The 26488-nt window shown below is 44.5% G+C and overlaps 1 protein-coding gene across 4 annotated transcripts in view; it reads left to right on the top strand.

Moving 5' to 3' along the window:
- The window catches only part of OBSCN (obscurin, cytoskeletal calmodulin and titin-interacting RhoGEF), a 293495-nt gene that overhangs the window by 258372 nt on the left and 8635 nt on the right, over positions 1–26488 (top strand). For all 4 annotated transcript variants that reach the window (XM_054991181.1, XM_054991180.1, XM_054991179.1 and 1 more), the window contains 7 exons: positions 761–928; positions 4294–4416; positions 6154–6324; positions 8047–8137; positions 13692–13931; positions 14943–15166; positions 16263–16338. In XM_054991181.1, the coding sequence (XP_054847156.1) occupies positions 761–928; positions 4294–4416; positions 6154–6324; positions 8047–8137; positions 13692–13931; positions 14943–15166; positions 16263–16338 (1093 nt within the window). The remainder of the gene's footprint in view (positions 1–760; positions 929–4293; positions 4417–6153; positions 6325–8046; positions 8138–13691; positions 13932–14942; positions 15167–16262; positions 16339–26488) is intronic.

Below are 26488 nucleotides of genomic sequence, written 5' to 3'. Positions count from 1 at the left end.
AATATTTTCTAACAACAAATACAACATTCAGTTTATATACTGCCCTTCAGAACAACTTAACATCCACTCTGAGTGGTTTACAAAGTGTGTTATTATTATCCTCACGAGAATCACCCTGTGAGGTGGGTGGGTGGGACTGTTCATTGTGCGTGGATGGCAACAGACAACGAATGGCTTGTTTGGGGTTTTTTTCCATTCGTGCCTATGTCTAAACCACTACACCAAACTGGCTCTCAAAGTGTGTTATTATTATCCACACAATAATCATGCTGTTAGGTGGGTAAGGCTGAGAGAGCTCTGAGAGAGCTATGACTGATCCAAGGTCATCCAGTGGCTTCAAGTGGAGGAGAGGGGAATCAAACCCAGTTCTCCAGATTAGAGTCCTGCCGCTCCTAACCACTACACCAAACTGGCTCTCAAAATGTGTTATTGTTATCCCCACACCAATCACCCCTGTGAGGTGGGTGGGGTTGAGAGAGCTCTGAGAGAGTTGTGACTGACCCAAGGTCACCCAGCTGGCTTCAAGCAGAGGAGAGGAATCAAATCCAGTCCTCCAGATTAGAGTCCCATCGGTCTTCTTAACTACTACACCAAACTGACTACTTTTGCTGTGGGAGCACCCCTCCTTTCATATTCCCCAGGGTGGCCTATATAATTTCTCCGGCTGGCCTCCCACTTCCACTTTAGATTCTTCATCAATTAAATCCTCATGTGGCTTGATCAAACGTTAAATGGACTATGCTTTATTTATTGTTTGCAGATGGGGCCGCCATTCGCAGCACGGACAGGATCCTGATCTCATCCACGCTCAAACACTACCAGCTTTTAACTATATTAGCAGCTAGAAAGGAGGATTTTGGAACTTACACCTGTGTGGCCACCAATTCCCAGGGCACCGTCTCCACTTCCTGTGTAATAAGGAAAGCAGGTAAAGGAAGGACGTCTTTCCGTTTTGATCCTTGGACATTGCTAAGAGTCACCGTGGCAGGAAATGTCGGCCTTGCCTTCCACTGACATGTTGCTTCCCACACGCAGGAAGGTTTTGCCAAGATGTAACCCTCCCTCAACCTCATGAAGCTGTGAAGTCAGTCAGGAACTGCCCTTCACCCCACTTTGGAATATGGGGCACCAGAAAACTCATTGGCTCACTTGTTGTATCTGGAATTTTCCTGCTCACATAAAGAGAAGCAGGAAGCTACCTGGAGAGTGACCCATTATAGGTTTGCCAGGTTGAGCCTGGCACCTGGTGGGGAGACTTACTATCAGGGCGTGGGCTCACTGGCAATGTAACAATGTCACTGGCAGCACACTGGTGTCACTTCCAGGCATACAGGAAGTGATGTCAGCACATCAGGATGCTGCCCACTCCCCCCCCCCCAATTTTGCCACCATTTTCCTTCCACCATTCGGTGAGAAGCACCTGTTGGTGGTTTGGGACCCTTTGCTACAGGTGGGAATGTCCAAACTGAAGGAGCACCCCTCAGAGAGAGAACCTAGAAAAAGCTGGAAGCAGAGGGCAATTCTTCAGTAATCAAAATATTTTCTTTATCTTTCTTTTGTTTTTTTTTAATATTTAAAGAAAATATTTTGATTATTGAAGAATTATTCCTTTTAAGTACTTACCTGTTACTTACCTGTTTTCTATTCTGGCTTTACACAGCACCTGCGATGGAAATTAACAGTGTATTGTAATTGCCGCTGACTTGTGGACATTTTGTAAATTTTGTACTCTGTTATATTTATATTTAGAAATATAATAATACTGTATTTGAGCTTATATTATGTTTTTGTAGCACCTTGCACTTTATATATTGATAGTAACACTTTTTGTAATACAATCTCTTTAATCTCTTTAATTCTTTTCATTGGTATTGCCCTCTGGGTCCGGCTTTTACAGATGGGAATGTGGCAGCCCTCTCCCGGTGCACTTCCAGATTATTCAAAATAATCTGGAATATAATAGTTCCATCCTTTGCGAGGGAACGAGGCAGAAACAGTAGCCGATTCTGCACACGTTGGATAATGCACTTTCAATGCAGATTATCAATCGTTTGAGGTGGATTTTTTGTTCTGCACACAAAATGATTTATTTTGCAAGCCCTTGGAATGTTGGCTGTTAGCTATTGCAGATCAAAGTATTGACTGACGCAACAAGCATTCATAGATAGCAGTTTCCAACCACTAATAACAGGAGGTAAACTAGCCACAAGTTGAATAATTAGTAATTAATAAATGACTGGCCTAATTTGAAGAGCCTGCTTTTCCAGTTAGCTTTCCCAAGCGACTAATCTTCCCATACTGATTTATATCCACAGCCAAGATTTGTGTTCTAGAATCCTCCACTAACTGGGAAATTAACCTGGTGCCCCTTTATCTGAGTGTTTAGGAGTGTATGTGCCACTTCAACCACAGAAGAATCTTTATCACAAATAAACAGAAAAGCATCACCTAAAATTAAACACAGCAGACTGTAATAATAACCAGGGCTTTTTTTCTGAGAAAAGAGGTGGTGGAACCCAGTGGGTTGCTAGCACAGGGGGGAAACTCTTGGTGGGAGGTAGTGCCCCTGGTACCACATGTGTGTGCACAAAGAGTGTGCACGCTCCCAGGACTGCACAATGATGTCACTTGGGGTCAGCTGGAACAAGGGGGGAACAAGTTTTTTAAAGTTTAAGTCACCTTTGGTGAAAATGGTCACATGGCTGGTGGCCCCGCCCCCTGATCTCCAGAGAGAGGGGAGTTTAGATTGCCCTCCACACAGCGGTGCGGAGGGCAATCTCAACTCCCCTCTGTCTGGAGATCAGGGGGCGGGACCACCAGCCATATGACCATTTTCAAGAGGCGCCGGAACTCCGTTCCACCGCGTTCCAGCTGAAAAAAAGCCCTGATAATAACATAATCAAGCCCCAGCCCTATACAGAAACATCAAATGCTCAAAATCCATGCCCCACTAAAATTCGGCTTTTTTCTGCTTCTTGCCTTGAATCCTGTCTAATCTTCTCTCTGCCTAATCCCTTCTTGTCTTGATTTAGTTTGCCTGTACAAATCTATTGCCTTTCTCTGGAATCAAACTAGGTTTCCTGCGCCCCAGTCAAATGCCTGATATAGGGTTGCCAGCTCCCCTTATCCTCCTGGCGGTGGTGGGGGGGCCCGCTCACCTTCTCTTCCAGTGTGAGAAGTCCCCCCCCCCGTGATGACATCACTTCTGAAAAGTGATGTCATCGCGCAGGCGCAGGGTCGCACAAGTGCTTCTTAGAGGATCAATTTGGGCCTCAAATGGACCCAACTGAGACCATGGGAGTGCTCTCAGTTTGGGGCAGTAATGTCACTCATGAGTGACGTCATCACACCACCCCAGGAGCACACACCTGGGAGGCCCGTTCCCCCCAACTTTCCACCCCTGCTGGCCTGGTGAGTGATGGAGGGGGCAGAGGGTAAGAGCAAGGGATCCACCACCCCTACCAGGGGACCTGGGATCCCTACCCTGATACAATCCCAGGAAAGCTGTATCACATGTTGATTCAGAATGTATGCATCTCATTCTCAAGTTTTGGTGAGTCTCCGGAATAGAAAGAGTTAACCCACAGCCGTGGAGCCGCCATCAAAAAGATCTCTCTTGGCATGCTTTTGCTTTGTTATAAACTTGGCGCACAAATGAATCAAACTACACAATGGCTGATCTGAGTCAGTGGGGGAAAAGAGCAGAAAGCTTTCTTGTATGGCTTTTCCACACTACTGGCATAAACCAATTTTATAACATTTCTATTTTTCCATTAAATCTTGGAAGCTTTAGGAAAAGAAACTCTAGTTGGGATTTCCCAGCGCCTTGTCCCAGCACCGGGACACTTTGTGGGAAGCCATGCCTGCTATATAAACCTACGCATTCACTCTGGTCATCTTCATAGGCCCTGCTTCGGGTTCCCTCACCATCTGATGCTAGACAGCTGCCAACCTGAGAAAGGGCCTTCTTGGTTGTGGCACCAAAATTTTGGAACTTCCTCTCCAGAGAGATCTGCCTGTCTCCCTCTATCATTGTGTTCTACCAGTGGGTGAAGACTTTTTTGTTTGGTTTAGTGTATCCCCAGTAAATCGTATTGGCTCTCCTCCCTCGTTGTGTTGTTTTTTGTATTTGTGTGATTATATGTTTTACTGAATTGTTTACCACCTTAGGAACCCGATTTGTGTGGAAAAGCAGTGAAGAAAGAAATGTTTTAAATAAATAAACCAGTCTAAATCTGAAGTGTAGACAAAGTCTTATTCCTGCAGTAACAGATTTTGCATCCATTCTGACAGAGGCTCCGTCCAACCCTCCATCTCCTGATATCGTTGAGATCCTTGAGGATGGAGTGCAGCTGGCCTGGAAGCCGGTGGAACTCCACACCCCTGTGACTTACACTGTTCTGTGCAGGAAGGAAGGTAACGGGGAACTCGGATGTGTGTAGTCGCTATGAGCTTGAATGAGCTGCGATCCAGGAGGCATCTCGTTCAGATCTTGCCCCTGCCATGAACTCACTCACTGGCCACACTCACTCAGGCAAGCCCCCTCAAACCCACCCCCTCCGCTATGAAGTATTAATACTGGCCTAATTCACAGCGTTGTTGTCAGGATTACTGTGATCTTGTTGTTGAGAAGCTTTAAAAACGTCAGGAATAATTCTTCTCGTCATTCAAATTCTATTGCTGAAATTGACCCTCTGCAGCGTAATGTTATGCTTTACCCTGTATTTGATCTATGCTTTTGAAGACTTATCGTCACCCGACCCCAGGGTTGTCAACATCCAGGTGGGGCAGCGCAGCGGACATGGGGCTTCCATGCGGCTGACTTCCCCATGTGGGTTTCACTGGCTCTGTATTAAATAATTAAATAATTTACATTTAACGTTAGTAAACTTTTCCCCTTTTTAAAAACTGGGAATTTAATCTCTTTGTATGGTATATAACATTAGGTGCGTGTACAGTTCCAACAAGTTGCAGCTGACTCACGGTGATCTTGTCAGCTTTGCAAGGCAAGAGACATTCAGAGGCGGTTTGCCACTGCCTGCCTCTGTTTAGCAGCCCTGGGTTTCCTTGATGTTCTCGCATCCAAGTGCTAACCACGGCCAGCTCCGCTTCGCTTCCAAAATCTCAAAAGAAAAAATTGGCCGTGAAAAACTAACTACAAGTACATTACTTATCCAAAAGCGTGAGGCATTTTATATAACAAAATTCATTTTATAAAGTGCATTTTTATACAGTTTCCAAAGTGGTACAACTGAAAAATTAATCTTGTCTCCCTTTTTTTTCCAAAACGTGGGCCGTTTTCACACTGCTTACCAGCCACAGAACATTGCGCTGAGCTCCCAGAACGACAGCGTCTTCCTGGTGCAATTTCACACGAGAATGGTAGTTCTCATGTGAAATCACGCCCAGAAGACGCTGTCATTCCAGGAGCTCAGCATGATGTGCTATGGCTGGTAAGCAGCGTGAAAATGGCCACGGAAGGACATTAACTATAGTCCCACTGTAAATCAGAGAAATCTCCCGCTTGAAATTACATCCAGTTAGGCAATAGCCACTTGCCAGAGGAAATTTATTTAACATATTTACACTGTTACTAGTTTTCTGATACAAAATTAATTATAAGTTGGAAACGGAGGATGTATTATACCTGTGAATGAAGTGTGGTTTAGATGACGTTATGGCTTCGTTCACCCGACAGGGAGCCGGCTTGTAGCCGCAGTGTGGTAACGTCACTTCTGATTGCATAAGCATGAAAATAATTTTGAAAGTGTATGCTGGCCCCTCCCCTCTCTCGGGGGTCCAGTATTTTTACGGACCCCGTCTGGCAGTTGGAGATGAGTGATCCCTGACCGCAGTGTTGAGGGGAAGCAGGGGAGAAAAACACTTCCCAACAGCACCTAACCCATATGTATGGAAACGGCCTATATCTGGAACTTCGTTTGGACGTCCCATTCCAGATAGCAACTCTGCCTAAAATACTGATAAAACATCTCCGAAATAGTCCACACACTGTTCCAAATAGAGTTTCCCTTTTCTGGAAACTCTTGACTAAATGCGTTCTGCTGCATCCTTTATCCGTAAAAGATGGCATGGATAGACGCGGTCTCACATGGTTCTGAATACTTGCCCTTCCTCTTGTTCTCATGGGCCTAGACGGAGAGTGGAAGACGCTGGCCAGTGATATCTCCAACTGCTGCTACACTGCCAGGAATCTGCCCTGGGGTTTGGTCTGCTCCTTCCGGATTGCCTGCGTCAGCAAAGCCGGCGTGGGGCCTTACAGCAACCCTTCTGCCAAAGTGAAAATCGGTGAAAAAGATCAAGCAGGTATAATACGGAATACATTATTTTATTCCCTTAGATGCTCTTTTTTTAAAAAAAGGATAGCACATGTTCAAGCGTGTCTACCAAACACAGCCCCTTTGTTTAATGAAGAAGTTGATTTATGCGGCTGTTTTGCACAGCATGTCCTGAAATGTTAGCCAAATATTAAACAAGATTATCGCTCCCACAAAGGATGTTGAGAATTATGGCAAGCATTGGAGTGGGTGGGGAGACGATAATCCTGCTGGGGCCACAGGTTGTTCAAGAGGCTGCCAGGTTGTCAATCAAATGGAGCATTTTGATGTTTGAGAAGTGTGTGGGCAAAGTTTGGTGAGCCAGTTTGGAGAACCAGTTTGGTGTAGTGGTTAAGAGCAGCAGGACTCTAATCTGGAAAACTGGGTTTGAGTCCCCACTCCTTCGCTTGAAGCCACTGGATGACCTTGGATCAGTCATAGGTCTCTCAGAGCTCTCTCAGCCCCACCCACCTAACAGCATGATTATTGTGAGGATAATAATAACACACTTTGAGAGCCAGTTTGGTATAGTGGTTAAGAGCAGCAGGACTGTAATCTGGAGAGCCAGGTTTGATTCCCCACTCCTCCGCTTGAAGCCAGCTGGCTGACCTTGGGTCAGTCACAGCTTCTCAGAGCTCTCTCAGCCCCACCTCACAGGGAGATTGTTGTGAGGATAATAATAACCAGGGCTTTTTGTCAGCCAGAACATGGTGGAATGGCATCCCGACACCTCTAGAAAATGGCCATGTGGCCAGAGACCATTGAACTTTAAAAATCCCACCCCCTGCTCTAGCCACTTGCAAGTGGTGAAGAGGGCAATTTAAACTTTAAACTCCCCCCCTTGCGGGAGCACTCCCAGAAGTGGCTGCAACCTGCACAATGACATCACTTCCCAGAAGTGAGGTCATCACATGGTCCCGGGAGCACGCGCACACTTTGCGCATGAGTATGGTACCCAGTGAGTGCCATCACCTCTTTCCCCTTTTTAAAAAGCCCTGATTATAAGCACTTTGTAAACCACTCTGAGTAGGCGTTAAGTTGTCCTGAAAGGTGGTATATAAATCGATTGTTGTTGTTGACATTGTTCTTATTATTGTAAGTGGTGCCTGCCCTTGAAGAATTAGTTGATGGCAGTTTTGTGCTAGTAGGTGCTGTACATAGAAAAGATACATTGACTGACCAGAAGGTTCGTTGACCCTCATGTTATTCAAAGACCCAACAAACCTTTCTGTACTATGCTTTACGGTCCAAACTAGGAATCGCTGTTTGAAACTGTTTTCAAACAACATGTACAGTGCTAGTTCACAGGGCTTCTCAAACTGGTTTCAAAGCTGTCACTGATTTCTAAACAAGCTCCCGCAGTGGGGTATCTCATGTCAAAATGGCTGTCCATTTGCACGTGTGCTTCGCTTCCGCAGTCCCACTGGCCACGGCTTGCTTGCCATTTTAGAACGTGCAAGGTCTGCTGAGAATTGCATATAATAAAAATTCAGAATAGTACAAATCCACCTTGAAAACTTGTTTTTAAAAAACTGCTAGAGCTCCCTGTTTAGAAGGGAATTGGGTCACTCAAGTTAGTTTTTATATTTCTTTAAATTGTTTCAAGCCATTTACTCTTGCCTCCCAAACGGAAAGAGACGCTTTCATATCCGTATCGGGCTGGCAACACTTTCGACACTCCTTCTTTGCTTTGACATTCCCTCCGCTACAGCATTCCAGTCTTCTGACACAGAGGACGGCAAAATGACAGCTCCGGCTCAGCCGACCCACCAAACCTACGCCTTCCAGACAGAGATCAAAAGGTATCAAGATCTACTTGCATGAGAATATTTTTAGGAACGCTCAGAGCCGTAGATGTTATGTCTTTCTAGGAATGTGCCTGGTAAACAGGAAGCTTCCGGGCAGGAGATCGCACTCCAGTTCTAATCAACGACAAGATCATTAGTGCTTAGTCCAGCTGTTCACAGCTCTCAGAGCCAAACTACAAGTGATGCCTTACACAGGTTGGACACTTGTCAGCTTCCCTCAAGTTTTGATGGGAAATGTAGGTGCCCTGGTTTTACAGCTTGGCTCTCCATTACAGCTGCAAGACCAGGATGCCTACATTTCCCATCAAAACTTGAGGGAAGCCGACTAGTGTCCAACCTGTGTAAGACGTCACTTGTAGTTTGGCTCTCAGGAAGCCTTTTCCGATTTGGAAGCAGGGCACTGTTCAAAGACTCGCTCTATACATATATGCAAGACTGAATTCCTCTTTGTAACTTATAGCCGGGTTGAACGTTAACCCTCTAAAGATTGCACCACAGGCTCTTTCCATCTTTGGTTCTGCTTTTCTTGCAGTCAAGCTGTGTAATGTTGCATATTTAAATAAACAAATTTGGGGGGGGGGGGTGTTATCCACAATCCTGGAAAAATACTCCCCCAGCTGTTTTATAATGTTTTTATAGTATAATTGGTCACTTTAAGGGTAGGTAATAAATCATCTCTGTATTTTTCCCCTTGGTATGATGCTTTTATGAGTCCTTCACCCTCAATAACAGTTGTGCTTTATGCAATCCCTGGATAGATAGTATGTCATGTATCTCTAGAATATAGAGGGAGGGGGATGTATGCTGGGGAGGGAAGGAGATGGCCATTCAGCTGACTGTTGGTCTTTTAAAAGGGGGGTGGTAAAGTGATTTGTGCCCTTGTGCTGGCCTTTTGAGGCATTTTTTGTTCCCTGCACTACAAAAGGCTTGTGACTATGTTGCAAATGGTCTTTGTCAACTTCGTATCTGCCCCCAACAAGTGGAGGTGTGCAGTTGACAGCATTCCTGGTGCCAGACAGGCTGGAGGAGCGGCCAGCCCAGAGCGCCACAATCAGAGCAGAAATAAAGTGTCTCAGGGCCAAGCTAGAAGTGACGAATTACACTTGAATGGCAAGTGAACAGACTCACATGTATTCGTCCCTGTTCACTTGTGCTCCACTCGACCACTCCTTTACCTTTACCTTTATATCTGCCTGTATATGTACAGTATATTGATGTAATAGATATTCAGGTATTGGTATAAGCAAACCTGGGCCGTTTTCACACTACTAATCTGCTTCCGTAACGTTGCAAAACGTCGCGCAAAAACCGCGGAAGATAGTGTCTTCTCACAAGAATTTTGCACGACATCGCGCAAAAGTCTCACGAGAAGACGCTATCATCTATGTTTTTTGCATGACATTTCTCAATCTTACGGAAGCAGGTTAGTAGTGTGAAAACGGCCCTAGTGTTTTCACTTTAAATATCCATTACACGGGTTTTTTGCTGTATTCTTCAACGTTTACACCATGGTCCAGCTGTACTGTATTCTTTCTCCTTCTCGGCAAAGAAGTGTGAATAGCACAGTTGCCTCCAGTTGCCTGCTTCCGAACCTGGAGTTTTTCCACAAGGGGCCACAAAGAATTCATCATGCCCTTCCCTGAATCTTTTGCTGAGCGTACGGGGATTCCTGCTTTAGCCGTTAGATCTGCAGCACCTACCTCAGTCTTTGCCAGGGTGCAGCACTGCTGCACCCTCTGTGGCAGTTGCCAGTTTTAGTTCTCTCCAAGTTCATGGCACATTGGCATTCAAGGATGGAGAGACTGCAACCAGTGGGGAGAGGTGTGGGGCAGTGGACGGGACTTTCTGGCTGCTGGTGGATGTGCTTGCCAGTGATATAATGACATTGCTGGTAATGTGCTGACGTCACTTCCAGAAGTGATGTCATCACATCGCTAGCCCGCTGGAACTGCTCTGATATTTCAGCAAAATCTCTAATTTTTTTTTGCCCAAATACCAGGGCTTCACCTGGCGCTATGCTGATGTCATTTCCAGGCTCAAAGAAGTGATGTCAGCATGTTGCCAATGACATAATAACATCACCGGCAAGCATGCCTGGCAGCTGATAAGTCCACTGTTCCTCCCTCTTTCTCCCCCCTGCAGGCCATGTAAGTGGTGGCAGGAAGCAGTGGCTGGGCAGAGGATCCCCTGCCCCCACCAAGGGTTGGGGGCAGCCATACTCCACACCCATCAATTCAGTGGTGAAGTTTCCTTTTATTCGCTGACCTCAAGGAGGTCTACGAACACATGCTCATCAGGCCAGTCCATCTCAGCGTCATGAGGTTCCTGTAAAATGACCACCATTTTTTAATTCTGAGCACTCGAATTTTTGCTTTCCTTAGTCCTGAAAGTACTTAGCAAAATCCGGTTAGATTTCTTGCCAACACTGAAAAGGGCAGACTCGTTCTGTATCTCCACCTGGGGGTAATCTTGGATAATGATGTAGTGGAAAGTCTTCTTGATGTCAGACTCATCTGCAACAGTCCCGACTTCCTCCAGGACGGACATTTGCTGGGTTTTCGAGGTTGACAATATCAGCAGTTGATTCCGAAGGGGTAGATTTATCTCATTACTCCAGCACAATTGTAGTGGTAATATAACTTCATTGCTTGATTGGAGATAGTAACAAGAAAAATTAAACACGGCTGTATCAAATACATTTTTAAGAATCTGAAGTAGGAAAAAGGAAATAGAAATCATCCTTATGATGATAACCCTTAAAATAAATCAATGAAGAAGATCACAAAGGTAGCTGTTTCAGTTTGTGACTGAACATTCCTTACATTTAATGAGCATTTATATTGCTTTGTCAATCTGCAGTGTGGACTTCCCCTATTAAAACAGAAACTTTTAATGGACTTCATTTGTGACAGAACAATCAAATTATGGCTTCTCCATTCGCCATTCTCATTCTCACAATTCTGATTGGCCTAGGGAGCTCTCATCCTCTTAACCTCTAAAAGGGCTATTCGAAATTGCTGAAGTCTAGCCAACAAATATCTTGCCCTTAGAGAGAATGTGTCTTACAGGGTTACAATTTGCAGCGCGTGCCTGTCTCACTGGCTTCTCCCATCAGAGACCCAAATTGCAAAGTGTTTGCATTATCATATGCCAGTTCCATGACAGGCGAGGCAGTTCCTGCTATAGAGGGTAGATGACACACACCTCTCCAAGAGGGAGCCAGTTTGGGAGTCATGTACAATCTAATCTGTCAACAAGAATGCTAGGCTGTTAGGCTGGGGATGGCTTGATGCTGAAACATGTTCTCTCAACTTTGGGAAAACAAGCAGTTCTAAACAGGAGAGAGAGAAAGAGAGAGAGAGTGTGTGTATATACGTATGTAATCCACTCTGAGCCACTCTGCAGGGAGAGCAGAATATAAACATAATAAATAAAAAATAATAAAATACACACACACACAGGGAAAGACATATATATGTAGAGAGAGAGAGAGAGAGATACATATATGTACACACAGACACACACACATTGCTGAAGTCTTATACACACTTATACACTCATATTGTCAGTCCCTGGCAGTTAGATCCCCAAGCTCTTCACAGTTAACACACAGGTGTTCCAGTTGAAGTAACTTTATTAGAGATCCATTCAGTACAAAGTGCTTAGACAGTGGAATTGGCAGAAGTGACGTATGTGGGACTAGCAATGTTAGTTATAGGGAATCCCGCCAAGGGAAAGAGGACCATTCATAGGTGGGGTTGGGGTGAGACATTGTTTTAGAGTAGACAGAGAGAAAGATGAACTTATCTTTGGTTCTCAAAAAGGGTACATTCTGAGCCAGTTTCAGCCCGCAGTCAAGGACACTGGCTCAGTGGAGCGAGAAAGAGAAAGTAAACATTTGCGAGATAACCTGTTGGCATTGCCGTAATAAAGAACTTCCCACACTCTCAGAGACTAGGGGAAGAGCTCCTGTACAATCATGGCAGATATGCAGGAGGCATGTATGACACATATATGCACATGTATAGAGACACACACACAGATACATATGTATACACACACATATACATAGACACACACATACATTTTAGAAGGCAGACAGTTATCAAGCTCAGGGGTTGAACAAAGATGTGAGGTTCCTATCAGGACAACGTAGGACAACCTTTTCTTTCCCTGCCTTGCCTTATTTTTCTTCTTGAGTTACTGGTTAGTGTTTTAATTCTTCCCGCCTCATTCCTTTGCTGCTACTCCCAGCCCTGGGGAATATTGCCCCACTCACGGGCTTAGTAAATCTTTCTGGCACCACCTCCATAAATGGATAGGTGGAACAACCCACTCTAGAATGTCTTCTACCACCGAGAAGAATGAACGCTCATGAAGGACCCTCATAGCAGTCCTGCTTCTAAATCCAGGGTCCACCTTGTGCTCCAAGAGGAAGGACACGTTATAAATGTTTTAAAATAAATTAATATTCCATACAGTAATCTCAATAGCAACAAATGTGCTGTGAGGAAGGGTCCCATGAGCACTGTGGAAATGCAGTAGCCCAGAAACCCAAGTTTGAGGGACACCATCTAGGGCTGCCAACTCCAGCCTTGGAAATTCCTGGAGATTTGTGGGCGCAGTCTGTGAAGGGGGAATTTGGGGTGTGGATTCACCTAGAATCTATGGTATACCATAGAGTTTGCCCTCTGAAGCTGCTGTTTCCTCCAAGGGCACTGTAATCTGGAGATCTGTTGTAATTCTGGGAGATCTACAGACCCCACCAGAAGGTTGGCAACACTTACAGCATCTGTAGTTAGGGTTGCCAATCTCCAGGTGGGGGCTGGAGTTGTCCCAGAATTACAGCTGATCTCCAAACCACAGAGATCAGCTCCCCTGCAGAAAATGGCTGCTATGGAGGGTGGACTCCTTGGCATTATACCCTCCCTCCACAAACACCACCATTCCAAAGTCCCCCCCCCAAAAATCTTCAGGCATTTTGCACCCCAGAGCTGGCAACTCTATCTGTAGCAACCGGGTAGCAGCTTCATAGTGCACGAGAGAGAAAAACACCAAATGGGAATGGAGCCCTCCGGAATGCTGCTTCCTAGGCTCAAGTATCATTTGCAGATACCAGAAGGCGCTCAAGATCCCGCACGGGCCGACTTTACTTGGAAAAGGACTCGGACCATTTCCACACGTCCTTAAAGGGACGGCCCTCACCGGAGGCTGCCGGCTTTTCCCCTTCACTCCACACACCTTCGACTTGAAAATGATAGCAGGTTGTTTGGCTTTTGTTTTGTCTATGCCTTTTCGGGTACTGCGGGAAAGTGTATTCTCAGAAAGGGTGCCAAAAAAACGGAAGCCAAACAGCTTGCTACCGTTTTGAAATCAAAAACGTGTGGATTGAAGGGGGAAAACCAGCAGCATCTGGTGAGTGGGCCGTCCCTTTAAGGACACGTGGAAACGGCCTTGGTTTCTCAAAGCAGGACATAATGGGGGGCTATGATCACTGTGCCAGCACTCAGCTTGTGTGTGTGTGTGTGTGTTGTTTCTGTTGGGGCAGAGGGCGCTTCAGCATCATCAAACAGTGCCGAGAGAAGCTCAGCGGGAATGCCCTAGCGGCCAAAATCATCCCTTACCGAGCAGACGACAAGGAACTGGTGCTGCAGGAGTATCAGGTCCTGAGGAAGCTCCACCACACCCATGTTGGACAGCTGCAGGGGGCTTATGTCAGCCCACGCCACCTGGTCCTCATCCTGGAGCTGTGTGTTGGGCCCGAGCTGCTTCACGCCCTGGCCGGAAGGTAAACATGTTTCCGTTAAGCTCAACCAATTATATTGACAGTCCGCTTGGAAAACATGAGGGGGGGGGTCTCTTCTCACTAGAAGACATTTTTCCAGAAACTCTTGTTTCCGAAACAAAGATACTAGGAAAACTAAACAAAGTCTGAGGCCTGCAAAACATATGAGAAGACCAAGGAACAGATATTCAAGCTAGGAGTTCTTTTATGGCATCAGCTCCATTTTGAGATTCGCCCAGACTGGAAATTTCAGAAGCGCTTAAGCAATTCTTGTATTGGGGCAATGCCTAGTTAACACAGCAGGAGAAATCAGCCATCTCTGTGGGAGAGATTTTCTTGCTGATACAGTCACCCTGACTTTGATTAAAATACTGCTTCCTTACTCTGATTTCTGAGAAAACTAATAGCTGAAAAATGAAATCCCAAGAGAAAGCGCCTCCCCCTCCCATGGATTCATAGAACCGAAAAATGTCAGTGATGGAAGAGGGAGGGAAAATATTTGCACATGTTTGAAAAAGTACTACTTGTGTTAGGATTTAGGACTTCTCCAGATGATGGCTGTTTCCACATAACCGTGAAGGGACGGCCCACTCACCGAACACTAGCAGCTTTCCCCCTTCACTCCAGACATCTCCGTTTTCAAAACGGTCACTGGCTGTTTGACTTCCGTTTTTTCCGGTGCCTTTTCTGGGAACACACTTTCTCTCGGTCCCTGAAAAGGCGCTGAAAAAACAGAAGCCAAATAGCCTCTAACCGTTTTGATAAAGGAGACATCTGGAGTGAAGGGGGAAAGCTGCCAGCGTTCTGTGAGTGGGCCGTCCCTTTAAGGACATGTGGAAACAGCCAATGTTTAAAAAAGCACCTTTTTTGTGTGTTACAGATCTCCTTTTACAGATTTGGCACTGTTAGAAAATGCCTTGATGGCTTTATTTCGGTCTAGAACTTTCAAGCATTCCAACTGATGTGTAACAGCATTTAAGGAATTTTTGAGTTTTAATGGGTTCTCTTTACCAGGTCCTCCTATTCCGAGATGGAAGTCCGAGACTATCTGTGGCAGATACTCACTGCTGTTGAGTTCCTCCACTCTCAGAATATCCTGCACTTGGATTTGAGGTCTGAGAATATGATCATCACGGAACCAAACCTGCTTAAACTCCTAGACTTTGGCAATGCACAGTTCTATGCTCCAGACAGAGTAATTACTCTGGACGGGTGCACAGACTATGTGGAAACTATGGGTAAGTATGGATCCTCAGTGGTTTATAAGTGTGGCATCGATACAGATTGATTGAGGATCACTTCTGGCAGGAATCAGATGGAGTGGGAGATATCTTGTACTTAATCAGAAGGTTGGTCCACTTAGCTCAGTATAATCTGTTCTGAGTGACAGAGAATCTCCAAAGCTCAGGCAAAGAGAGGTCTTTTCCTACTCTGTTACTGGAGACCTTTTTTTAAATAGAAGATGCCAGGGACTGAACTGTGGACCTTCTGTTTCCAAAACAAGGGTTACCCCTCCCACAGACCCTGCCCCAGGCTCAGATATATTGACTAGGCAAAAGGACTGCATGCAAACCATTATCATGTAGGGTCACCACCAGCCTGGCAACTGGTGTGAGGGTTGGGGGTAGGGAAACTGGGGCGGGCGCAAGCAACACTGGATACATTACAATGTCACTTCCAAGTAAAACTCAGAAAAGTCGCAGGGTAGCTCTAGGAATCACCAGAAACTCTATGATAACCATAACGTTTCTGGTGGTTCCTAGAGCTACCGTTTGTCTCTTCTTTTACCCAGAGGTGATGTCACAACACAGTCGATATTGTTTTTTAAAAAAATAATACTGCCAGCAGGAGGCCTGCTACCACAGCAGCAGCCCTGGCAGCCCTAGTCACGTCCAGTAACCCCACAGAACACACAACTGTTTCAGTAGCACAACTTGCTCAATAATCCTGGCCCCAGTGCAGCTAAAGGTAGCCCCAAGTCCCATTGAAAGCAATTGGATATGCTATTCCCTTAGTCACAATAACAAAATTTATCCCAGCCAGAGCTGTTGACTGGCTTAGGCATTGTTCCTCTGGCATCCTCCTCCAGGCCTCAATGTCAGCATTGCCTCTTTTCTGTCCCCCATCTCCTCTCCTCCTCTACCCGCCACCCTCGTTGCTTTCCAGTTCCTGACATGTGACTGACAGAGGAGGCAGGGAAAGAGATCAGGGTAAGGCTTGTCTGGACTTCTTTGCTCAGTTAGTTTGCTTTCTCGATTGTCCCTGAGCCACTCGTGACAGTTTGTAGGTCCCACATTTGGACGGAGCTTTCCTAACCGGAGTGTATCTTCGCAGCTTCGGAACTTCTGTCGGATAAAGGCGCTGTCCCACAGACCGATATTTGGGCTGTTGGCGTAACTGCTTTCATCATGTAAGTCTTCTCACATTCTTCCGAGTTTTTGCAAAGCTGAATGAGGTATTTTGCTTTAAATCCACAGAGGCCTCTCTCAGCAGACCCACTTTAATACAGCAAGACATTTGAAGATTATGTGAAAGAGAAATTGTATAAACTGAGTAGAGATGGGGTAGAGTGGGGGTTAAAATGGATAATAATGAACCAGTCTCAATCAATTACTTGAACAAAAATATATCTTCTAAAGAATTTAGGAGCTGGGATGTTAAAAACTAGAAACCAAATTTGTATGAGACTTTCATTTCTTGAAACCCTTGAAAGTCTGTTGCCTTAAAAGTGTTACTTTTTATTGGCTTTAGAACGACTCCTCGGGTAACAACTTGGCCGTCGCCCCATGGCCATAAATTTAGCACCAAACTAGCGCCATCTCCCGCTGAATGCTCACCTTATTCCGGTTCTCTTGCGATTTCGCCATTCTCTCCAATTCATGCTTTGTGACTCTTTATGTCGTCTTTATCCACTTCCATGTGAATGCCCTGGATCGACTATGAACAATTTGCAGCACCAAAACGCTCGCTCTCCCCGATCATCTGTCTCACCTAACACTGATTCTCCTGCCCTACACTCCCACAAGCCCCAGTGCGACCTGCAATTAAGCCTCAAAGTAATTTTTTTTTAAAAAAACATCAGCCTTATAGCGCTATAGCACTATTCTACCATGGGCGGGAAACCTCTGTTACCTATCACGGTTGGCTTTTGGGTTGGCCCAGCACAACATTGGTATAATAGAAGAGTGATATAGCGCAAATATACGAAATTTTTTTTAAAAAGGGCCAGGATTTTTAGGGCCCCGTTTCCAGAGGCACTTTGACTGACCGTCGAATTGTGCTTTTCCCTTTTAATGTGACTGACTGGAAGTGCAAGCAGTCATCAAAAGATGGGAGAATCCGTTCCAATAACGATAACAGAAGAAACGATTTCTAGTGCAAAACTGACGAAATAAGGGCCCGTGTGATGACGGCCCTTTTAAAAGTCAGACACTATTTCAGTACCCTCATGTAAAACCACTACAACCACCTCTCTGCATGTACAAAAAACTAGTACATCAGGGAGAAAGTGTGTCTTACATTGTGTTAGCTTTCTGCTTGCAAGAAGCTTTTCATGAGATATCCCCACCTTGGAATCCTGAACAGAAGTGATATTCCCTACTTGGAGTCCTGAAGAAGTCTTCTCCATCTTCCCATTTCCTTGCAGGCCAGCTCTGAGAGTGGGAGGAGAGCTAGGAGGCAAGGCAACAAAATACACCAGACAACCATGATGGAGTTAAAATAGGCCACAACATTATTGATTACAGCTCGCAGATAATTGGTGCTGCATTGGGCAGTGATCCAAATATCGGCTGACCCACCTGCCAGCTGATGACCGCTATGCCCCCTCAGATCCCTGCTTGGGGCGTGGATGACAATTATTTTTTTTTTTTGAAAAATTTTTATTGGGTTAGAATCCATTATTTCCACATTTACATTCAATTTTCCCCAATTTTTTCATCTCTAACCCCCTCCCTTTCCCCCCCCCTTTTTGGTGACTTCCAACAGCTTTCCAACCCTTTGTCCCCTTTCCCTTACTTTTATTAGCTTCCTCTATCTAAAACAAATATATATTCTCCATTATTCTAAGCAGTACATCCTTAACTATTTTTAACATTATATGCCCAAACTGTAAGCCTTTGTTTCCATCTTAGATAAACAATTTATCCCAATTTTTCAATTTCAGGTATTTCTATATATCATAAACCATATAGATCATACATTCGTTTATATCAAACAATTTGACTTATTCTCTATATATATTACTCATTCTATCTTTTTATAATAGTTCTATATATCTCTCCTCACGTAGTCAATCAATTTGACCCATCTATATCTTCAGACATTCAGTTTGGTACAAAACTTGTCAGAAAAAAAAGAAAATATTGTTAGTTAATCGCTCCTTATATTTAATCCTTATAATTAATTATTTTCTCTATGTTCTGTTTGTTAACCTATATATATCTATATATATGTCAATCTATTAATCTGACTGCTTATTAATTCACATTTATCTCTTCTCCCCCCGGTAAAGTCTCCCCCCTCTACTTCAATACTTCAGTAGTTCTCAAACTGCCACAGTTTTCCTCCCACCTCCCATTTCTTCTCCAGGTATTGTTTCAGCTTCTCCCAGTCTGTGTTGAACTGCCCTGAATCCAGATCTCTCAATTTTCTTGTCATCTTGTCCATTTCAGCCATATACAGCAATTTGTAAGTCCAATCTTCAATAGTTGGCACTTCTTGTACTTTCCATTTTTGCGCATACAAAAGTCTAGCTGCTGCTGTCATATAAAATATCAACGTCCTGTGTTGGGCTGGAATTCCCTCCATTCCCAAGTTCAGTAGCAGGAGTTCTGGGTTCTTATTAATTTGAAATTGTAAAATTTCACTCATTTCTCTTATTATTTCCCCCCAGTACTGCCTGGCTACCTCACACGACCACCACATATGATAGAGGGAGCCCTCATGCTTCTTACATTTCCAGCATTTATTAGAAGTATTCAAATTCCCTAGCGCAATCTTCTTTGGTGTCATGTACCAACGATAGATCATTTTATAAATGTTCTCTTTGATATTAATACATGTCGTTGTCTTCATTGTAGTTTTCCACAAGTATTCCCATGCCTCCATTGTTATTTCTTTATTAAAGTTTATAGCCCATTTCACCATTTGTGTTTTAACTATCTCATCCTCGGTATACCACTTCAACAGTACTTGGTATACCTTGGATATTCTTTTCTTATCTTCTTTAAGAAGGGTCTGCTCTAGTTCCGAATTCTCTATTCGTATACCTCCCTTTACAGAGTCCGAATTATATAAGTCTCTGATCTGTCTATACTGGAACCAATCGTAGTTAGGTGATAGTTCCTCTTGTGTCTTTATTCTAAGTTTGGATGCTTCAGTTTTAGTTATTTCTTTATACGTTAAACATTGTTGTTCATTATCAACAGCTCTCGGGTCTATCACCTCATATGGAACCACCCACAAAGGGGTTCCTTCTTGTAGATAAATTCTGTACTTCTTCCAGATTATGTATAGACTTCTCCGAACAAAGTGATGCAGGAACATCGAGTTGACCTTTACTTTGTCATGCCATAAATATGCATGCCATCCAAATATTTTTTTATATCCCTCTAGGGCTAATAGTTTCTTGTTCTTTAATGTCATCCATTCTTTCAACCAAACTAGGCAGATTGCATCATGATAAAGTCTCAGATTGGGCAGTTGCATTCCGCCTCTTTCCTTTGCATCTTGTAAAACTTTCACTTTCACTCGAGGCTTCTTGCCTGCCCAAACAAAATCTGATATTTTCCTCTGCCATTTTTCAAATTGTTTGGAGTCTCTGATGATTGGTATTGTCTGTAGCAAAAACATTACTCTTGGTAACACATTCATCTTAACTGCTGCAATCCTGCCCAACCATGACAAATTCAATCTATTCCATTTAATCAAATCTCTCTCTATCTGAGTCCATAATTTTTCATAATTGTTTTTGAATAGATCTATGTTCTTTGCAGTTAATTCGACTCCCAAATATTTCACTTTACTTGTTACTTCACAATCCGTTGTTTCCATTAACAATTGTTGTTTCTGCTTAGTCATATTTTTGCATAATATCTTTGACTTCTTTTTGTTAATGAAGAAACCTGCCAAGTCTCCAAACTCCTTGATCTTATCTATCACTCTTGGCATGTTCTCCAATGGGTCCTCTACAATTAACATTATGTCATCCGCAAATGCTCTGACCTTGTATGAATAGTCCTTTATTTTTATTCCACGAATTTCATCATCTTGACGTATTTGTATCATCAGAATCTCCAATACTAAAATGAACAACAATGGAGATAACGGGCAACCTTGTCTTGTTCCTTTACTTATCGTCAATTTCTTGGTCAATTCATCATTCACCACAATTGCTGCAGTCTGGTCTCTATAAATTTCCTTAATTGCTCTGATGAATCTTTCTCCCAATTGTAGCTTTTCCATAGTGGCAAACATAAAGTCCCAGTTTAAATTGTCAAACGCTTTTTCAGCGTCAACAAAGAAGAAACCAACCTCTTTGTCACAACGCTTGTCATAATATTCAATAGCATTGATCACTGTCCTTAAGTTGTCTCTTATTTGTCTGTCTGGCAAAAAGCCTGCTTGTTCCTCCTCTATGACTTCCGAGAGCCACCCCTTCAATCTCTCCGCCAATATCTTCGCAAAAATTTTGTAGTCATTGTTGAGTAGCGATATAGGTCTATAATTTTTCACATTAGTCAGGTCTTGGCCCTCTTTTGGGATCAATGATATATTCGCTTCACTCCAAGTTTCTGGAATCCTTTGATCCCTTAAAACCCCATTCATCACCTCTTTTAGGAATGGTGCCAGTTCATTAGCCATTGTCTTATAGAATTTAGCCGTAAGTCCATCTGGCCCTGGCGCCTTTTCTAGATTTGCAGATTGTATTGCCTTACTTATTTCCTCGTCAGTTACTTCACTATTCAACTTATTTCTCCAAGCTTCCGAGATTTCTGGAAGTTTGGTTTTCTCCAAATATGACGCTATTGATTCTTTGTTTACTTCTTTTTTATTATACAGCTTAGCGTAAAATTTATAAAAGGCTCTACTAATGGTAGCCTGCTCCGAATACGTTTTGTTATCTTCGCAAATTTTATTTATTATCTTCTTTTCCCTTTTCTTCTTCAATTGCCATGCCAGGTACTTCCCAGGTTTATTAGCACCCTCAAACGCTTTTTGATTCAGTCTTTTGAGATTCCACTCCAATTCTTTATTGCTCATTGCTGTTAGCTGTTCTTGAAGTATTTTAATTTCCTGGTATACCTTCTTTTTCCCTGGTCTCTTTTTTAGCTGTATTTCTTTGGCTTTTATTTTCTCCTCAATCTCTTGTCTTTTCTCCTCTTTCTTCTTTCTTGCTCTACCATTTAAGTCCATTAGTATGCCCCTTACAACCGCCTTGTAAGCATCCCAAACTTTATTGGTTGGTACTTCTTTATTCACGTTGTATTGTATAAAAAACTTTGTCTCTCTTCTCAGTATTTCCATATTCTCTCTTTCCTGTAACAAGTCCTCATTTATTCTCCATGCTTTCCTTTTTCTCTTTTTTCCAAATTTCCACATAATTGGGTTGTGATCTGAGCCTACCATAGGCATTATTTCTACCTCCTTAGTCCATAATGCTAAGTCTTTTGAGGCCCAGATCATATCAATTCTTGATAATGTAGAATGCCTTGCAGAATAAAAAGTAAACTGTCTGCTTTTAGGATATTCTCTCCTCCATACATCTTCAAGAGTCTCTTGTTGAATCAACTCAAAAAAAAGCTTTGGTAATAGTCCTCTTTTCTTTTGTGCCGTTGTAGTCTTTTTGTCTAGTTCCAAGTCTGTCACTCCATTGAAGTCTCCAGCAAGAATTATCTGGTCGTATGCAAGATCGTCTAAATGCTTCCTTAAATCCTCAAAGAAGCTTTCTTTTGCACCGTTAGGTGCATAAAGTCCGACTACCAACACTCTCTTTAAATTCCAAATACATTCCACTGCTACAAATCTAGCTTCCACATCTCTCATAACAAATTTTGGCTGTAGCTCCTCTTTTATGTACAACACCACTCCTCTTTTTTTCTTGTTCGAGGCCGCTACATATTCTTTGCCCAATTTTCCAGATTTTAAATATTTTACATCCTGCTTTCTGATATGGGTCTCTTGCAAACAAACAATGTCACATTTTTGTTTTAGTAGCCAGTGAAAAGTATTTTTCCTCTTATTCGGTGAGTTTAGTCCATTTACATTCCAAGATAATACTTTACACTCCATACTCATGATCTTGTTGGTAAGTCTTTTTCATTGTCCTTAATAAATCGCTCCATCTCTCGCTCAGATCTGATGCGTTTTTTGGCCCCTCCAAACTCAAAGGACACTCCTTCCGGTAACTCCCATCTGTACCTGATTTTCATGTCCTTCAAAATCTGAATTAGCACTTTATATTTTTTCCGGTCCAGTAACACTGATCTGGGCAGTTCCTTCATTATAATAATCGTCTTGCCATCAATCTCCAATGGATCTTGAAACTGTTTTGTCACAATCCTCTCTTTCATATTTCGTGTTGTAAACTGCACAATCACATCTCTTGGTAGTTTCCTCTGGGTTGCTATTCTCGAATTCACACGGTATGCCACATCTAGGATAGCCACAACTTCCTCCTCCTCCTTCCCCAGGTACTCAGCCAACACCTCAGTCATCTGTTCTTGCGCTGACTTTCCTTCCACTTCTGGCAAGCCACGAAAACGTAGCTGCTTCTCCATATGTTTAGTTTCTGCAACTGACATTCTCCCCTTCACCAATCTCATCTCTGTTTGTTGCGTGTCTGCTAAATTCTCCATCGCGTCTTCTACTGTTTTAACTCTCTGCTGCGTTCCTTGTAATTCACTTCGTATTGTTTCCATACCTTTTTTCACTTCTGACAGCTCCGATTTTACTGTCTGTGTAACCTCTTTAACCTCTTTTATCAGCTCCAATTTCGTGTCCTTAAGTTCTTTAATCATATCTAAAAGTTTTTTGTCCAGGTTTTTATCCAGGTTTTCTATTGCCGATTGCCACTCTTTTTTTGACATCGTGGGGCTTGCTTTAGCTCGCTCCCACGAATCCGCTCTCTTCCTTAACTCCGTGGCGTAAAATTTAACGTTTTTCTATTTTAAATGTCCCGGTCTTCTTATAGAAATTAAGTTTTAAAGAGTCCAAAATGTCGGGCGTCTTTTCTCTATGGTTTCTCTATGATTTTGTAATCCAAGATGGCCTACTTCCTCTTCCGCTGAAGCCGCGACCCTTCCCCTTTCAAAAATGGCGATTCCCTACTTCCTGCCCTCCAGCAAGGGCCGCTTCTCTCCAGCCACTCTATTGTTATTACGCACTTCCTGTCTCCCGTCTTCCCACAGCAGATCTCGCGATGGTGTCTTTTTCTCACAGCTCCAAAGCCACAGGTATTCAAAACAATAGTCCCATTTCTTTAATAACTTCTTTAAACTTAGTCTCTTTTTAAATTCGATTCCTGCCGAGTCTTCCCCTCCTTTTCACTAGTCTGTTGCAGTTTAAAAATCTACTTTTTTTCCTCTCTGTTTTTATCAATCTGTCCCGTCTCAGAAGATAATGATCTTTACCTTCTCTTCACTTTTCTCGGGTTGTAATCGCTGTTTCGATTTTAAGTTCTCCTCTCAGCTTCTTCCCCCAATCGATGCTTGGGTATGTAGGTCTTATGCCAGCCGAATTGGCCCCAAAACTGCCGCAGAGATTATAGCCGACCCGTCGCAAGGTGGGACCTCAAGGATCGGGGGGAGACTCGTTGTATAGAGCCCCCCCTCGTCCGAGATCTAGCTCACCCTAGGGTCTTGAGCGTTCTTTGCCTGCTCCCCGCCTGAGAGCAGTCGGCCGCGGGCTATTTTCACCCCGCCGGCCGGTTAAAATGGCAGTCCGGTCAGCTCCGCAAGTGGAGCTGCGTTAGACCTCCATGGATCCCAAACAGGAAGTCCGGGCGTGGATGACAATTATTGAGGATACCATGTGGGTGTGCACCCCTGTGTGGATCCCCTGCCATCTGGGAGTAAGGCAGACCTGACAGCCCCTGAGCTGAGCATGTACCTGCCATGCCTCACTCCCCAGACCCCGTAAGGGGATCCCCATAATAAGGAAACAGAGCTCACGGGCCCTATTTCCCCCCAAACAGATTGGTGCCCAGTGCCCACACTGCCTGCTCTCTCCAAAGTTGTGACGAAAGGGAGGGCTGGGTGGGATGCTGGGCAAGAGCCAAGTGTCGAGGGGCAGGGGGCTGCCTCCCTCTAAGACGGGGCAGTAGATATACACAGAAAGTGCGCCCCCCAGGTCCTTAGCCTTCTTCCCTGCACTTTGCCAGCCGAGCCAGCCTGATTTGATTGGTTGGCCCCTGCATTTGAATCTGGGCTGCGTGGGCTCTGCCCCCATTAAGCTTCTGAAAGCCTGTGCTGCCCTCTAACTTGCTGGCCCCCCTGCATCCTGCTCTCCCGCCGCACAGCCTGCAACTGATCCCCCCAGTTAAGTTTGGGAGTCTGCATTTCCTGTTGAAAATTAATGGCAAAGTAATTAATTGCATAGCAGAAATAAGTAGCACAGAAACATGCTTCAGCTTCTAAAAAAGGAGCTTACTCCATATTTGGTTAAAAGGTTACATTGGTTAGAAAATAAAGAATAGCTAACTTAACTTCTACATCTCTATATCTTGGTGGTCTAAAAAAAGCATCTGGTGAACTGCTATGGCGACCTGAGTACGTGCTGGAATTGCACTCCAATTAAACTGATCAGCCAATAATCAATCCTAAATCCCTCCATTAAGCATGTGTGTTATGTGCCATCAAGTCGTCTCTGACCTATGGCGACCCTATGAATGAAAGACCTCCAAAACGTTCTATCGCTAACAGACCTACTCAGATCCTGCAAACTGGAGGATGTGGCTTCTTTGATTGAGTCAAGCCATCTCGTTTTAGGTCTTCCTCTTTTCTTGCTGCCTTCCACTTTTCCTAGCATTATTGACTTTTCCAAAGAATCTTGTCTTCTCATGATGAGACCAAAGTATGATAGCCTTAGTCTTGTCATTTTAGCTTCTCAGGAGAATTCGTGCTTGATTTAATCTAGTACCCACTTATTTGTCTTTTTGGCCGTCCATGGGAAGGCAATGGCAAACCACCCTGTAAAAAGTCTGCCAAGAAAACGTCGTGATGCGACGTCCCCCCATGGGTCAGTAATGACTCAGTGCTTGCACATGGGACTACCTTTACCTTACGGTATCCGCAAAACTCTCCTCCAGCACCACATTTCAAATGAATCAATTTTTTTCCTGTCAGCTTTCTTCATTGTCCAACTTTCACATCCATACATAGTTATGGGGAATACCATAGTTTGGATTATCTTGATCTTGGTCCCCAGAGAGACGTCTTTATCTTTAAGGATCTTTTCTAGCTCCCTCACAGCTGCTCTTCCAAGTCTCAATCTTCTTCTGATTTCTTCACTGCAGTCTCCCTGTTGGTTGATGATTGAGCCAAGGAATAGAAAATCTTGAACAACTTCAATTTCCTCACTAGTGGGAAAAACTACTTGACACTTAACTGGTCCTATGCAAACTAGTTATCTCTAGCTAAACGCATGTCCAGGCTCGCTGCGGATGCCACCGGGTGGGGCGCCGTCGCACCTGGCTCCGACTTCAGGGGGTGTCAGGGATACTGCAGGACCCTGCTCTGTGGAAGGAGGGGCAGGTATACCTCACCCTGGCTCCCTCTCAGTCCACTTGCTGGCCTGCTCACCCTGACCCCATTACCACTCTTACTCTCCTCCATCTCCTCCTCCGTCAACTTGCCTCCTCGCACTCTCTCGCTTCTCTCCACTCCATCACTCCTACACAACCCACCACGCCCTGTGGGTGGACTTCCCTTTTATCTCTTTACCAATTCCCTGCTCCCCCTGTCAGCCACACACCCCTCTGCACTCTAGCCATGGCCTCGGCTGTCTCAAGCAGCGGCACCTGGTGTAGCTCATCTGGCTGCTTCGGGCGGCGCCAGCTGTGTGCTCTGGGCTGGCTGCCAAGCTCTCTCTACTAAGGGCCTCAGGCAGCCCCACCTGTGGCTGCTTTGCTTTCAGCCCCACCTGGTCCTGGCGGATTCCTTCCAGACTGCAGGCTGGGGCGTGGCTTGGGGCTGCCCTTCCTCCACTGCAGGTAAGGTTGCTGGCTGCCTTGCTGCTAGCTGGCTGTCCCTGCTTCCTGGGCTTTCTCCCCCTGGTCTGATACTCTCCTGTCTGCCCCCATTCTCCCTGCCTGGGCTCTTAGCCTCCCACCGAAGGGTAGGGCTAGCTGGTGTCCACCTGCCCCATCTAACACTCTGCGGCTTGGGTACCTCTTTCCCTCTCTCACTTGCTGGCAGGTCCTAGACCTGGGTGCCCCTTGGGGCAGCTGGGCTGCTGTCTCCTGGCCGCCTCCCACCCTCTACTCCTGGCAAGTCCAGGGGCGGAGCCTCAGACCCCGAACAACGCAAACTATAGTTGAACTTTTTCATGACTGAAGGGAT

This window comes from Eublepharis macularius, chromosome 11, assembly GCF_028583425.1.
Source record: "Eublepharis macularius isolate TG4126 chromosome 11, MPM_Emac_v1.0, whole genome shotgun sequence".
Classification (NCBI taxonomy): Eukaryota; Metazoa; Chordata; class Lepidosauria; order Squamata; family Eublepharidae; genus Eublepharis; species Eublepharis macularius.
Note: the sequence above shows the minus strand (reverse complement) of the source record. Positions and strands in the feature narration are given on the sequence as shown.